The sequence below is a fragment of the Pantherophis guttatus genome, chromosome 9, assembly GCF_059756535.1.
Source record: "Pantherophis guttatus breed Tessera chromosome 9, ASM5975653v1, whole genome shotgun sequence".
Classification (NCBI taxonomy): domain Eukaryota; kingdom Metazoa; phylum Chordata; class Lepidosauria; order Squamata; family Colubridae; genus Pantherophis; species Pantherophis guttatus.
In genome coordinates this window covers 27,305,200-27,321,106 of record NC_142071.1, presented here as the reverse complement: position 1 = coordinate 27,321,106, position 15,907 = coordinate 27,305,200, and the positions used below count along the sequence as shown (strand labels likewise).

Sequence of the window (15,907 nt, the reverse complement as noted above, 5' to 3'; positions counted from 1 at the left end):
GATTGATTAAATATTGAACCATAATAATTATTTAGTTATTATTGGATAGAGGGATGGCTTCGTTCGTTCGTTCGTTCAGTCAATCCGTCAATCAATCCGTTTATAGAACTGCCTCATCTCAACTTCCTGATCCTAATTAGATTTCTGTTAGGATCTGTTTCCATCAATATTCACTTTTTACACTTTCGGAAGAAATGCAGAACATATTTTAAAGTCCACAACCCTTCCAAAGCTGGAATTTTGGCATGTAGAAGAACTTTGAACTTTTCATGTCTCTTAATATTTTGATAGTAACAGTAACAGAGTTGGAAGGACCTTGGAGGAGACTTGTACTAGGGATTCGAATGATGTTTATTCTCTTTTTTTTTTTCAAAAAAGTTTTTTTATTTTTATTTCTCATAAACACATTTACACGTACAGTCATTTCCATCATTTTTCATTCATCTTTTCTTTTAACTTTCATTTTTCATTTTTACTTTTTCGGGGCTGCTCTTTTACCCTTTACATTTACTCCAACCTTTCTTCTTCTCCTCCCCTTCTCTTCTTTCCTCTTTCTCCTCCTACTTCCTTCGTTCTTCCTCTCCTTCTTTTTCCTACTTCCCTTTCTTTTCCCCCACTTCTCTCTTCTTCCCCCCTTCTAACCTTCTCCTCTACTCCTCTTTTCCCTCCTTTTTCTTCCTCTCCGTTTCCCTTTCTTCTTTCTCTCCCTCTCCTCTCCTCTCCTCTCTTCTCCCTTCCTCTCTCTCTACTCCTTGCCCTCTCTCCTGTTGTTTCCCTTTTCAGTTCAATCTAAAGTGGTATTCGAGCAGCCCCGATTTTCTAATTATCTTTATTCTCATTTCAATTTCTTAGTCAATTATTATTTATTTTTATTTCATCATTTGCGTACATTTTTATAATATCTCACTTTTTTCCCTTTTACCCCCCCCTCCCCTTTCTCCTTTTACTTGACATCATCTGGGTATCTATTTTTCTAATATCCCAGAGAATTAAAGGCGAGAACTTGTTGGAAATTATTCTTAAAAGAATAGAGTAGAGTAGAGTAGAGTAGAGTAGAGTAGAGGTAGAATAGAGTAGAGTAGAGTAGAGTAGAGTAGAGTAGAGTAGAGTAGAGTAGAGTACAATAGAATAGAATAGAATAGAATAGAATAGAATAATAGAGTAGAGTAGAATAATAATAATAGAAATAGAAATAGAATAGAATAGAATAATAGAATAGAATAGAATAATAAAAGTAGAATAGAATAGAATAATAGAGTAGAATAGAGTAGAATAATAATAATAGAAATAGAATAGAATAATAGAGTAGAGTAGAGTAGAAAAGAATAATAATAGAAGTAGAATAGAATAGAATAGAATAGTAGAGTAGAGTAGAGTAGAATAATAATAATAGAAATAGAATAGAATAGAATAATAGAGTAGAATAGAATAATAAAAGAATAGAATAGAAGAATAGAGTAGAATAGAGTAGAATAATAATAATAGAAATAGAATAGAAAATAGAATAGAAAAGAATAATAATAGAATAGAATAGAATAGTAGAGTAGAATAATAATAGAAATAGAATAGAATAGAATAGAACAGAATAATAGAGTAGAGTAGAGTAGAATAGAATAATAATAATAGAAATAGAATAGAATAATAGAGTAGAATAGAGTAGAATAATAATAATAGAAATAGAATAGAATAGTAGAGTAGATAGAAAAGAATAATAATAATAGAAGTAGAATAGAATAGAATAGTAGAGTAGAATAATAATAATAGGAATAGAATAGAATAGAATAGAATAGAATAATAGAGTAGAGTAGAATAGAATAATAATAATAGAAATAGAACAGAACAGAACAGAACAGAGTAGAGTAGAGTAGAGTAGAGTAGAGTAGAGTAGAGTAGAGTAGAGTAGAATAGAATAGAATAGAATAGAATAGAATAGAATAGAATAGAATAGAATAGAATAGAATTTTTTATTGGCCAAGTGTGATTGGACATACAAGGAATTTGCCTTGGTGCAAACACTCTCAGTGTATATAAAAGAATAAAATACGATTGCTTTGGCAGAAAACTGGGCCGGATATCCTTGACTTTTGACCTTTTCGCTTTTGCGAGATGAACATCAGCAGCCCCTCGCCGAAAGGCTTGACCGAAGCACACCGCCGTTACTCCTTCTTGCAAACGGCCTTTGAAGGACTGGCTCAGAACGAATCGGATTCGGACAGCCTTGTTGAGGAGGCCCAGTACCAGTGGGAATTGCAGAAACGGATCCGTGAAACTCAAGAACGGGTTAGCCGGGCCTACGGAGAAGAGGGAGAGGACAGCATGGAGAAGGACAGTCTGGAAGCGAGCGAAGAAGAGTCCGATGGAGAAGAAACCGAGAGGTTGAGTGAGGACCAGGATGAAAGAGGAAATCCTGAAAATGAGAGGTAAATAGGACCCTTTCTAACGTCTAACACCGGTTTTTCCATCTCGATAGAATAAAACTCTGAGCGCACCGTCTGAAGGTATCTCTGTCGAGTTTGGACAAAGCAGTGTCCCTCCTGTGTATTTTTTCTCTCTTAGGGGTGTTTGCAAGTAGTCCTAAAAATTGACAACAGTTTCTTTTACCCTGTTTCCCCCAAAATAAGACATCCCCTGATAATAAGCCCAATCGAGCTTTTGAATACATGGCAATAAGGCCAAGCGCTTATTTCAGGGTTCAAAAAAATATAAGACAGGGTCTTATTTTCGGGGAAACACAGTATCTATCTATCTATCTATCTATCTATCTATCTATCTATCTATCTATTTCTATCTCTCAATCTAGCTATCTAGCTCTATCATCTCTATCCATCTCTCATCTTTATCTACCTACCTGCCTACCTACCTACCTACCTACATCTATCTATCTATCTATCTATCTATCTATCTATCTATCTATCTATCTATCTATCTCTATCTCTCAATCTATCTATCTATCGTATCTATCTATCTATCTATCTATCTATCTATCTATCTATCTATATCTATTCATCCATCCATCCACCCTGTTTCCCCCAAAATAAGACATCCCCTGATAATAAGCCCAATAGGGCTTTTGAGCACATGGCAATAAGGCCAAGCATTTATTTCAGGGTTCAAAATAATATAAAACAGGTTCTTATTTTCAGGGAAACACGGTAGTGACCATTCAAAGTTACTTGTCGAACTCAAGACCCGTGGGCCGCATCCGGCCCGTGATATGGCTAGATCTGGCCCATGGGGCTGCCTTGGAAATGGCGAGGGGGGTTGGCCCCCGCCGCCTCGGCCCCACCTCTCCTCACCCAGCCTTCCCTCACCTCGTCCCGCAGCAGCACCGACAGCATCAGCAACCTCCAGGAGGAGGTAAGTGTGGCTGGGCACCCCCTCAGAGAAGTGGGGCCGGACTATAAAAAGATGTTGAGACTCTAGAAAGAGTGCAGCGAAGAGCAACCAAGATGATTAGGGGGCTGCAGGCTAAAACATACGATGAACGGTTGCAGGAACTGGGCACGGCTAGTCTAGTGAAGAGAAGGACCAGGGGAGACATGATAGTAGTGTGCCAATATTTGGGGGGCTCCCACAGAGAGGAGGGGGTCAAGCTATTTTCCAAAGCACCTGAAGGCCAGACAAGGAATAATGGATGGAAACTGAACAAGGAGAGATTCAACCTAGAAATTTTCCTGCAGTGAGAACAATCAACCGATGGAACAGAAGTTGCCTTCAGAAGTTGTGGGAGCTTCATCACTGGAAGCTTTCAAGAAGAGAGTGGACTGCCATCTGTCAGAAATGGTGTAGGGCAGTGGTGAAATGTAAAATTTGTTACTACCGGTCCTGTGGGTGGTGGGGGGTAATGTGACTGGGTGGGTGTGGCCAACTTTTTAAAATTTACTTTTAAAAGCATTTTTTCTACAACCTCTTCAGCCGAAGAGGTTGTAAGAAAAAATGCTTTTAAAAGCCTCTGATGATCCCAGCTGAGCCGCGCAATTGTCAGAAGCTTCTTTTTTTTACTTTTAAAAGCATTTTTTCTACAACCTCTTCGGCCGAAAAAAATGCTTTTAAAAGTAAAAAAAAGAAGCCTCTGACGATCGCGCGGCTCAGCTGTGCAGGGATTTTTGCTACCGGTTCTCCGAACCACCCGCCGCCATCACTACCGGTTCGGGCGATCCGGTCTGAACCGGGAACATTTCACCCCAGGTGTAGGGTCTGCTATTTGGGCGGGGAGAAAGGGGTGTTACTGTACTCTTCTCTGCACTATTTCTAGAGCCTCAACATCTTTTTTTGCAGTGCGGTGGACCAAAACTGGATGCAGTACTCAAGGTGTGGTCTTACTAAGGCTTTATAGAGTGGCGTTAGTACCTCACGTGCTCCTGATTGTATCCCTCTATTCCTGCAATTTAGGATTGCCTTGGCACATATTCAATTGGTTGTCCATTTGGCTACTTCTGATCCTTCGTAATACCAGGCATATGGTTTGACTCGAGTTGTGTTTTTAATTCACTGATCTGTATATCCACCTTATATTTAATCCTGCTTTTGTATTGATGTCATTCTCTTGTTTTTCATCATTTTCCAGTTCTCCTAGCGAGCGTTTTGCTTCACCCTCCGGTTGAAGGGGGAAAAAAAAATGCAGATATAATCATTTTAGAAGCAGTTAGCTGAATAAGTGGCGAGTTAATGGCTATAAATTTCATTGATTTCAAATAATATACAGAGGGCTGCCATATTCAAGAGATCTTAGACTGTATCACTCTGGAAAACATTATTATTTTGAAGGATTTGCAGAGGGGGGAAGCACCAGTGGATGGGTTGTCTCTTTTTATTCAATAACTGCCTAAGTGCAAAATTAAAACATTCCTCACTTGTTCCGAGAGCCGCATTAACTTTCCTCTTCTGTGCAGATAGAAAATTGGATTTGTTATGCTCATTGGAGCGTTAATGCCACATAAATGCCAAATAATGGCTGTTTTCAAAGGATTAGATTAAGCCCGAATTGAAAAATGATAAACATGTCCCATTTAATGCCCTGCTTGGAGACAAACATCGCAAAGAGAGAAAAGGGGACTTCATTACGAACAGCACGCTTCCCATATGCCTCTCCGGCCGGGCAAAGTGGGGAGCTTTTGAATGGTTTTTATCGCAACGCAGGAAAGGAGGCTAATTGTGTTGGAGAGCAGGACCTGCATTGGGGAGAGCGGGCAGGAAGGATCCTGAACTTGCCATTCAGGGAACATTTAATTTGATGCGTTTCCAAATTAGTGCACTGCTAATTCAGATGGAGTCCATTAAGGCTAACCAGTCTAATTTATTTATCTATCCATCCATCCATCCCTATTTATCTATCTGTCTGTCTATCTGTCTCTGTCTGTCTGTCTGTCTATCTATCTATCCATCCATCCATCCATCCCTATCTCTCTCTCTCTCTCCATCCATCCATCCCTATTTATTTATCTATATCTGTCTGTCTGTCTGTCTCTGTCTGTCTATCTGTCATCTGTCTATCAATCTATATCTATATCTATCTATCTACCATCCATCCATTCCTATCTCTTTCTCCATCCATCCATCCATCCATCCCTATCTGTCTGTCTCTCTGTCTCTCTGTCTATCTATCTGTCATCTGTCTATCAATCTATATCTATCCATCCATCCATCCATCCCTATCTATCTCTCTCTCCATCCATCCATCCCTATTTATCGGTCTGTCTGTCTATCTGTCATCTGTCTATCAATCTATATCTATCCATCCATCCATCCATCCATCTCTATCTATCTATCTATCTATCTATCTATCTCTCTGTCTGTCTGTCTGTCTGTTTCTGTCTATCTATCTATCTGTCATCTGTCTATCAATCTATATCTATCTAACCATCCATCCATCCATCCCCATCTATCATCTGTCTTATCTGTCTGTCATCTGTCTATCAATCTATCAATCTCTTTCTCATCCATCCATATCTATCTATCTATCTATCTATCTATCTATCTATCTATCTATCTATCTATCTTTATCATCTATTTTTATCATCTGCAAAGATTGTAACTGTGAAAAACGCTCATTTTTTCAGCGCCATTTTAACTTTGGACGGTCACTAAGCGAATTGTTGTAAGTCGAGGACTTACAACCATTTGTTTAGTGACCGTTTGAATATAACTTGTGACCAGTCCTCACACTTATGACCACCCCGGCATCCCCATGAAGACGTGATCAAAATTCATGAGCTTGTCAACCAGCATATATTTACAAGGGTTCCAGCGTCCCAGGATCAGGTGTTCAACCGTTTGCAACTTTCCCAGCCAGCTCTATATTCTACTCTACTCTACTCTCTATATTCTACTCTATATTCTACTCTACTCTATTCTACTCTACTCTATATTCTACTCTACTCTCTATATTCTACTCTATATTCTACTCTATATTCTACTCTACTCTATTCTACTCTACTCTATATTCTACTCTACTCTCTATATTCTACTCTATATTCTACTCTATATTCTACTCTACTCTATTCTACTCTACTCTATATTCTACTCTACTCTCTATATTCTACTCTATATTCTACTCTACTCTATTCTACTCTACTCTATATTCTACTCTACTCTATATATTCTACTGTACTGTACTCTACTCTACGTTCCGTTCCGTTCCGTTCCATTCCATTCCATTGAATACAACTTGTGACCAATCCTCACACTTATGACCACTCCGGCATCCCCATGAAGACGTGATCAAAATTCATGAGCTTGTCAACCAGCATATATTTACAAGGGTTCCAGCATCCCAGGATCAGGTGTTCAACCGTTTGCAACTTTCCCAGCCAGCTCTATATTCTACTCTACTCTACTCTCTATATTCTACTCTATATTCTACTCTACTCTACTCTATATTCTACTCTACTCTCTATATTCTACTCTATATTCTACTCTATATTCTACTCTACTCTATTCTACTCTACTCTATATTCTACTCTACTCTATATATTCTACTCTACTGTACTCTACTCTACTCTACGTTCCGTTCCGTTCCGTTCCGTTCCGTTCCATTCCATTCCATCCTATCCTATCCTATCCTATTCTATTCTATTCTATTCTATTCTATTCTATTCTATTCTATTCTATTCTATTCTATTCTATTCTATTCTATTCTATTGATGCCCAGCTCGCTACAAGGCGACTCTGGGCAGCTTTCAACATGAATTATTCTGGGATCTAAGGAGATAAGATTTTGAACGTCTTTAAAAACCGTGACCCTCTTGGCCAACTTTTAAATTTCTTCGCCTTTTGCTTTGTTTTTTAGCACTCGGGGAAACATCGTGGATAAGTATTCCGAGCTGCGCTACAATCCAAACTGGAAAGACAGCCCAGAAGGAAGAAGCTTCCTCGAGTTAGAAGATTCCCACCAGAACGAACTGGAAAACTTCAGCTTGACTTCCCTTGATCTGACCTGCTGTCTTTCCCAAGGCGGGATCCTGTCCAAAAACGTCCAGTTACAGGAAAGTCCTCGAAATATCTCATCAGCAATTGCTGGAGAACTCTGGAGCCCTTCTGGTGACGAACCTGGAGCTGGCAGAGACAGACCTTCCAGGCTGGAGAAGAAAGGAAGAAAAGCAGGTGACATCCATCACTATGACAGCAATGAGAGTTTGGCCAGTTCCGGCTGCAGGGTTCGGTTCAAAGAACCGCCGAAACCGAGACCCGAAAAAGACTTCATCGAGAAAAACAAAAACACGCTGGGATTAGGAACCCAGCAGAACAAGTCTTACCTTCGGCTCCATGGCAAAAAGCAGAGAGAAGAAGGCTTTGAAGAGAAGGTAACGATCAGCCCTGGAAGCCATATTTTCTTTGGATCTTCAGGGCTGCCACATTTAATGCCGTGGGAAATTGGGAAGGGGGATTGTTGCAAGATTCTTTTAATTAGAAAACAGAACGGGGGGGAACGGGCATCCTGCAAAGTGGAACATTAGCTTCTTTTTATTGACAAGATCAATTAAAAAATAAATAAATCAAATAAATAAAAAAGATAAGTTCTTTGTCCCAGCTTCTGACAACCTAGCATTTCGAAAGCACATAAAAAATGCAAGTTGAAAAATAGGGACCACCTTTGGTGGGAAGGTAACAGCGTTCCGTGTGCCTTTGGCATTGAGTCATGCCGGCCACATGACCACGGAGACGTCTTCGGACAGCGCTGCCTCTTCGGCTTCGAAACAGAGACGAGCACTGCCCCCTAGAGTCGGGAACGACTAGCACATATGTGCGAGGGGAAGCTTTACCTTTGCTTTTATTGACAGGAATGTTTCTGGGTCCCGTTAGAACTCGAAAATAAAAATGAGGGAGGTGGCTATGGCACAGGAACGTTTTAGATTTCGTCTAAAAAAAATCTTCAAAGTCAAAAATCACATTTAGGGCCTGGAGTTGGAGGGGTGTGTGTGGAGAGGGAGGATCTTGGAAGTCAGAGCTGGGGAAAGGTTTTATCAGTTTGCTTTATCGTAAATGGGTGCTTTTTGTACCATGTTTCCCCGAAAATAAGACCCTGTCTTATATTTTCTTGAACCCTGAAATAAGCGCTTGGCCTTATTTTCAGGGATGTCTTATTATTTTGGGGCGCGTGGAGCAAGACGGGGCTCCTCTTGCCGTCTTACCTGATTTCCACCTGTCTCCCTAACCCTAACCAGAGGAGCCCGGATAGCTCTGCAGACTAAAAGCACTGTAATTTAACACCAGCTGTCTGCAATTAAAGTAAGTTCGAATCTCGCCAAGGCTCAAGGTTGACTCAGCCTTCCATCCTTTCTAAGGTAGGTAAATTGAGGACCCAGTTTGTGGGGGCAATAAGCTGACTTTGTATAAAAATATACAAAAGTATGAAGGCTATTGCTTAACGCACTGTAAGCCGCCCTGGAGAAGGGCGGCATATAAATCAAATTAAAAAAAAAAATGGAAGGGACTGGCTGCAAATGTGGTTAAATGGTTTAAGGGAGGGCTTATTTTCAGGGAAGGACTTATTATCCGGGGAGGTCTTGTTTTCGGGGAAACACGGTAGGTAATCCGTTTGTGAGTGTTCACAGCAGGCTTTCCAATATTCAGACGCATTTTCCAGGTAAAAGAAGTGACCTAGTCTGCTTCCCGGTGTCATCTATCCTTTTAATCTTCCATCTTTGGTAAGGAGGTCGAGATGAAGCCAGGGGTATGCTGTTAAATAGCAATGGGTGGTGGGTTTTTGTTTTTTTTTTTTCTTATAATGCTAGGAAAAATAAAATCACAGTAAGCACTGAGCAGGCAGGCTGGAAGGTATGGTTCGAGGGAAGCTGACCATTTCTTCCCCCAACTTAAAATTCCAAAAAATCTTGCTTATGTGGCAAGTGTATGGTAGTTACCCTGACATAAAGGCTGCCTTTGAGAGGCCTTTCTTAGTAACAAAATAGACAGTCACAAAATTCAAACGGACAGAGGAAAAGGAACAAAGAGGAGGGAAGGGAAGGGAAGGGAAGGGAAGGGAAGGGAGGGAGGGAAGAAGGAAGGAAGGAAGGAAGGAAGGAAGGAAGGAAGGAAGGAGAGAAAAAGAAAGAAAGAAAAAGAGAAGGAAAGAAAGAAAGAGAGAGAGGGAGGAAGGAAGGGAGGGAGGAAGGAAAGGAAGGAAGGAAAGGAAAGAAAGAAAGAGAAAGAAAGAAAAAAGAGAAAGAAAGAAAGAAAAGAAAGAGAAGGAAAGAAAGAAAAAGAAAGAAAGCATGGAAAGAAAGAAAGAAAAAGAAAGAAAGAAAAAGAAGGAAGGAAGGAAGAAAGAAAGAAAGAGAAGGAAAGAAAGAGAATGAGAGAGAGAGAGAAGGAAGGGAAGAAGGAACGGAAGGAAGGAAAGGAAAGAAAGAAAGAGAAAGAAAGAAGAAAGAAAAGAAAAGAAAGAGAAGGAAAGAAAAAAAGAAAGAAAGCATGGAAAGAAAGAAAGAAAGAAGAAAGGAAGGAAGGAAGGAAGGAAGAAAGAAAGAAAGAAAGAAAGAAAGAAAGAAAGAAAGAAAGAAAATGGATTGCTGAATGGTTAAAATGATTAGGGGAAAGGGAGGAAGATTGGAAGGGAGGGAGGAAAGAAAGAAGGAAGGAAGGAAGGAAGGAAGGAAGGAAGGAAGGAAGAAGTCCTGAATTACTTATAAAATAATAAAGGCAGGATAAAAATATAATACGTTATTTATTCCAAAACGTGCTTAAATAGAACGACATAGAGCCGGGACGGGTGTGCGGGTCCACCCATAATTTCCGCAACCGGTTTGCCTGAACTGGTCTGAACTGGCTGAATACCACTTCTCTTGTGTAGCCTCCTGGCTTTCCGTGGGTTTATTTGAGGGGTGGGGGGGGTGGGAAATCAGAGGCGGAAATAAAGCCAGGTGGGGTTGGGACTTGAGCATCAAAGAGAGAGTCTACTGAGCATCTCGGCGCCCGCGATCACCACCTTGCCGACTTCCGCCTGAAGACAGACGCCTTAAAAAACACAACTCTCGGCGGCACAAAGCAGCGTTCGGCTAAAGCCACTTTCAGCCTTCGGGCAAAGAGCCTTCTATTAACGTTCTCCATTATGACTGCTGCGGCCCCGTCCTTAAATGGGTGCAACACACCTGCGCTAGATAGCCTAAACCTGGTTGGAAGTTGAAATGTCCCCTTAATTCCCCGGCGCATTTTCTCAAGCATCGGTTTTCTTTTTCGGCCATCAGGATTGCCTGATTTCTCCGCGAAGCCGAGGATGATGAGTTCCTTTGAGAGAATGGAGCTGCCTCCCGTCTCTCACTCAGCTGCGCTCCGAGCCAGTTGCTTTCCTTCTCAAAAAAAAAAATAAAAATAAGCCTCGTCTATTCCCCCTTTTTACTTCAAAGCAAGAAACATAATGTACAATTTTTTAATGGCTCTAGACTAAGGCACTCAGGCTTTCTGTGCCACTCCGCCTTACCTCCGTGTAAACACCTCATCAAGATTGCCCGGGTTTCCACAATAGCAGCCAAATGCAATTCAAGAACCCGGAGCCTTTGAAGTTTTCTTCCAAAGGCCGGTTTACTGGTCTGGGGATAATGACATCTCATGATTGCAGGCCTTTGTTGTCGTCCTTCTTCTTCTCCTTCTTCTCCTTCTTTTTTTTTTTTTTTTTTTTTTCCTCCCAGCAGGGAAGCAATTACGGGCCTCAATTTAATAGAAGAGACATTACACAGCTTACGATGCTCAAAATGCAATTTCATTTGATCATTTTCTCAATTTGATTGGCATTAATAGAACAGTTCGGGAGGTGGACAGGGGGGAGGAAACAAAATTGCGGGTCGAAGTTGCGGCTCCCGTCTTTCTTTTCAAAGAGCTAATGCAGAAGTATGTTTGCTCTACCTGCCGGGCACATGACGGCTGCGTTGCGCTCAAGCACAAACATTTTTTTTTCCCCCTTCTCCCCTCACTGTAAGCCTCTCTTGGAAAAGTTCAGATCTTCTCCACGTTTTTTGCTTTGCTCTGAGTTGCAACCGATTGCAACCTGGTCGTTAATTGATATTTGGATCAATGCAGCTCAGCGGGAGGGCCCGTTGCAGCCACTAAAATGTTGAATTTTGCTTGGTTTCCTATTTGGAAAGAGTGCCTCTGAGTACATCCCTTGTCTACTTGAGCTATTCTAAACCCCAGATCTTGGCACATTAGAATAGAATAGAATAACAGAGGTGGAAGGGACCTTGGAGGTCTTCTAGTCCAACTCCCTGCTCAGGCAGGAGACCCTACACCATTTCTGACAGATGGCAGTCCAATCTCTTCTTGAAAGCCTCCAGTGATGAAGCTCCCACAACTTCTGAAGGCAACTTCTGTTCCATTGGTTGATTGTTCTCACTGTCAGAAAATTTCTCCTTATTTCTAGGTTGAATCTCTCCTTGATCAGTTTCCATCCATTATTCCTTGTCTGGCCTTCAGGTGCTTTGGAAAATAGCTTGACCCCTTCCTCCTCTCTGTGGCAGCCCCTCAAATATTTGAAGACTGTTCTCATGTCTCCCCTGGTCCTTCTCTTCACTAGACTAGCCATGCCCAGTTCCTGCAGCCATTCCTCGTATGTTTTAGCCTCCAGTCCCCTAATCATCCTGGTTGCTCTTCTCTGCACTCTTTCTAGAGTCTCAACATCTTTTTTTATAGTGTGGTGACCGAAACTGGATGCAGTACTCTAGGTGTGGTCTTACTAAGGCTTTATAGAGTGGTATTAGTACCTCCCTTGATCTTGATTGCATCCAGTGGTGAAATCCAATTTTTTTTTACTACCAGTTCTGTGGGCGTGGCTTGGTGGGCATGGTATGGCTTGATGGGCGTGGCTTGATGGGCATGGCAGGGGAAGGATGCTGTAAAATCCCCATTCCCACCCCACTCCAGGGGGAAGGATACTGCAAAATCCCCATTCCCTTCCTACTCCTGCAAAATCTCCATTCCCACCTCACTCTGGGGCCAGCCAGAGGTGGCATTTGCCAGTTCTCCGAACTACTCAAAATTTCCGCTACCGGTTCCCTGAACTGCTTCAAATTTCCGCTACTGGTACTCCAGAACCTGTCAGAACCTGCTGGGTTTCACCCCTGATTGCATCCCATTTTAGGATTGTGTTGGCTTCTTTTTGGCTGCCACCGCACACTCTTCTTAAAAACCTCCAGTGATGCAGCTCCCACGACTCCCAAAGGCAAGCTGTTCCACGGGTTAATTGTCTTCACCGTTAGGAAGTTTCTCCTTAAAATGTTATTTTTACCCACTGCTTTGATCCATCCACGCAGGACAATAAAGGCCTAACTCCCAACGGTTGCTAGAAACTCAAGAGTTTGGAATTAGAGTCACTACATTACAAACATTAATCACTAGTATAAAAGCTCCGGCTAACAAGTTATCGTCTTGCCATCTGGAATCGTGGGTTCCCCGGGGTTAAACCTTTCACTGCAACATTCTGCTCCATACGTGGCTTTAATAAGTACCATTAAGCAGTTACTCTGAGTGCATATTCGGCAACCCGAACGCCGGTGTGGTTAACAAAGAGAGCCTGGGGCGAAGGCCGGATGAAATGGAGGAGGCCAGGGCGGGCAAAGATTAAATGGACTGTGGATGGCTTTGTGTTCTAACCCTGGGAGATCCCCATCTCACCTCGTGAGGAGTAGCACCTGAGGCCTTAACTGGAAGTTGATGAAGCTTTAACTTCAAAATAAAAATAAAAAAACCCCAGAAAACAACATCTCTTTCAGCTTTGATGGTGCTTTCCAAAGGCCAGTTACAGGAACCGGGCATGGCTAGTCTAGTGAAGAGAAGGACCAGGGGAGACAGGATAGCATCTTCCAATATTTGAGGGGCTGCCACAGAGAGGAGGAAGGGGGTCAAGCTATTTTCCAAAGCACCCGAAGGCCAGACAAGGAATAATGGATGGAAACTGAACAAGGAGAGATTCAACCTAGAAATAAGGGATGCAATCAAGATCAAGGGAGGTACTAATACCACTCTATAAAGCCTTAGTAAGACCACACCTAGAGTACTGCATCCGGTTTTGTTCACCACACGATAAAAAAAGAGGTTGAGACTCTAGAAAGAGTGCAGAGAAGAGCAACCAAGATGATTAGGGGACTGGAGACTAAAACATATGATGGAACTGGGCCTGGCTAGTCTAGTGAAGAGAAGGACCAGGAGAGACATGAGAGCAGTCTTCCAATATTTGAGGGGCTGCCACAGAAACGAGGGGGTTCAAGCTATTTTCCAAAGCACCCGAAAGCCAGACAAGGAATAATGGATGCGCGTGCACAGATTGTCCGTGATGACGTCCGGCCGGGTGGGCATAGCCTCCTGCTGCCGTTACTACAGGTTCGCAAGAACCGGACTGAACCGGGAGCAACTCACCATTGGTGCAGTAACACTCCCCAAAATGAACATACCAGATTGAGCCAGGGGTTGTGGAGAAAGGATTCTTCTCAAGACATTGATCAATGGCTCTGAAATTTGTGTGGTGCATGGTAGCCCATGCCATGCTTCCAGTGTGGATAGACTCGACCATACAATGACCTACGGCAAGGGTGTCAAAGTCGATTTCATTGAGGGCCACATCAGGGTTTTGTTTGACCCAGGGGTGGGCTTCAAAAATTTTAGCAAGGGGTTCTCTGCCTGGTTGCTGAGTGGGCGTGGTCATGGTGGGTGTGGCCTAGTCAGCCTCCTGCACCACAGCAGGAAGGGGGCGTTTTTGCCCTCCCCGGGCTCTGAAGGCTTTCCTTGAGTCTCCGGGAGGGGGAAAACAGCCTCCTTAGGCTCCGAAGGCCCTCTGCCCATCCTTCCTGACCTTCCGGTAGGCCCGTTTTATGCCCTCTCCGAGCCTTCGCATGCACCCTGCACTTACCGGCATCCAAAACAGGCCATGTGGGGACTCCTGGGAGGGGAGGGGCAGGGTGGGTGTGCGTTGCTATCCAGAAGTGGGATTTGGAGGCTCTCCAAACTGCACAGAATCTTAGCTAGAGGTTCTCCCGAACCCCTGCAAACCCCTAGCAGCCCACCCCTGGTTTAACCTCGGGGCTGGTGTGAACACGGCCAGGGTGGACATGGCCAGCTTGATGTCACTTGTGTCGGGGGTACCTGTGGGGGCCTGAGCACTCTGCCAGCGTAAACAGGCTTCCAAGCTCCATTTTTGGCTGGGACGGCCTCCTTCAACCCTCTGCCAGTGAAAATGGAGTTCAAGGGGGGCATGGCCCTTGTGAGCTCTGTTTTCGGCTGGGACGGCCTTCTGCAACCTTCTGCCAGCAAAAACGGAGCACGCGGCCCTCCCGAGCTCCGTTTTTCCTGGCAGAGGCACCCCGCAGGCCGGTCCTTCGTTGTTTCCAGGGTGGTCCCACAGGCCAGATCTAAGCACCCCACAGGCCCGGATCTGTCCCCCCAGGCCTTGAGTTTGACATCCCTGACCTAGGGCAAGGGATCAGAAGGAACATAGAGACCATGTTCTACATGCTTTCCCTATCGTCTTTTTTTCTTGTTAAGTCCCGGTACGGTTCTATTGATGCCAGAAGTTGCAATTAAGGGAAGACCTTCTGAGGCTGATTTTCTTTTCCGCCCTAACTGTTATCCTGAAGCATTGTGCTGAGAGGAAAGCAGCCAGTGTACGGTCCTCTGGCTTAAAGAGATGGACCACTTAACCAAGCCTGCCCTTAATTTGTTCGGTTCGAATAAAATCTAATTTGCTTTCTTTCCCCCCCCTTTTCTTCTTCACGAAGCAAAGGTTTTCCGCTTCTGATGTCTGTAATGAAGACGAGTCGGTAATCTCACAAACGTTGCTCTTCAAAAAATATAGCAAACCGTGAGACGCCCAAATATGAGACCCCAATTATAAGTAGACAGAGGTCAAAGTTGAAGATGAGGGCTAGAAGATGCTACCATAATCGAGACCCAAGGAAATACTCTCACCTACCTTCCATATACGCTCTAAGATACAAATTTCAAGGGCTGGTTTGCTTTTTGCAGAAAACAACTGTTGTCTTTGGTTGGTTCAAGGTCTGCGCCAAACTTTGGGTGGTGGGTTGAGGACTTCACTCCAAAAATAAGTAGGAACAAAACCCTGATTTTTGCAGGGTAAATTTAGGCACGTTAAAGGAGTGCAGTGGGAGCCTGCAGCCCCAGCAAATCTGAAGTCACCTGTTTTATCTTTGGATACCTCCCAAAAATGCAATTAAAAGGCTGGAAAAAATTGACCTCGTTCTGATTATGACAAGGTCACTCTGGAGCACAGAAGTAAAACTAGCAGGCAGATACTTTTTGTACCTCTTTCCTAAGAGATCTTTTAAAATTAAAATAGCAATACCGCTTAAACTTATGTACCACTTCACAGTACTTTACAACCCCTCTCTAAGCAGTTTACAGAGTCAGCCTATTGCCCCCAACTACCATGTTTCCCCGAAAATAAGATCGGGTCTTATATTAATTT

General features: G+C 42.9%; 1 protein-coding gene across 2 annotated transcripts in view; it reads left to right on the top strand.

Moving 5' to 3' along the window:
• Nucleotides 1–15,907, top strand: part of JHY (junctional cadherin complex regulator) — a 37,015-nt gene that overhangs the window by 1,841 nt on the left and 19,267 nt on the right. Inside the window, exons 2-3 of one of the 2 annotated variants that reach the window (XM_087875691.1) lie at nucleotides 2,059–2,420; nucleotides 7,289–7,802. In XM_087875691.1, the coding sequence (XP_087731817.1) occupies nucleotides 2,107–2,420; nucleotides 7,289–7,802 (828 nt within the window). In that variant the 5' untranslated portion in view covers nucleotides 2,059–2,106. Of the gene's footprint in view, nucleotides 1–2,032; nucleotides 2,421–7,288; nucleotides 7,803–15,907 lie in introns of those variants that run through there. The other variant, XM_060683207.2, reaches the window with a different exon arrangement.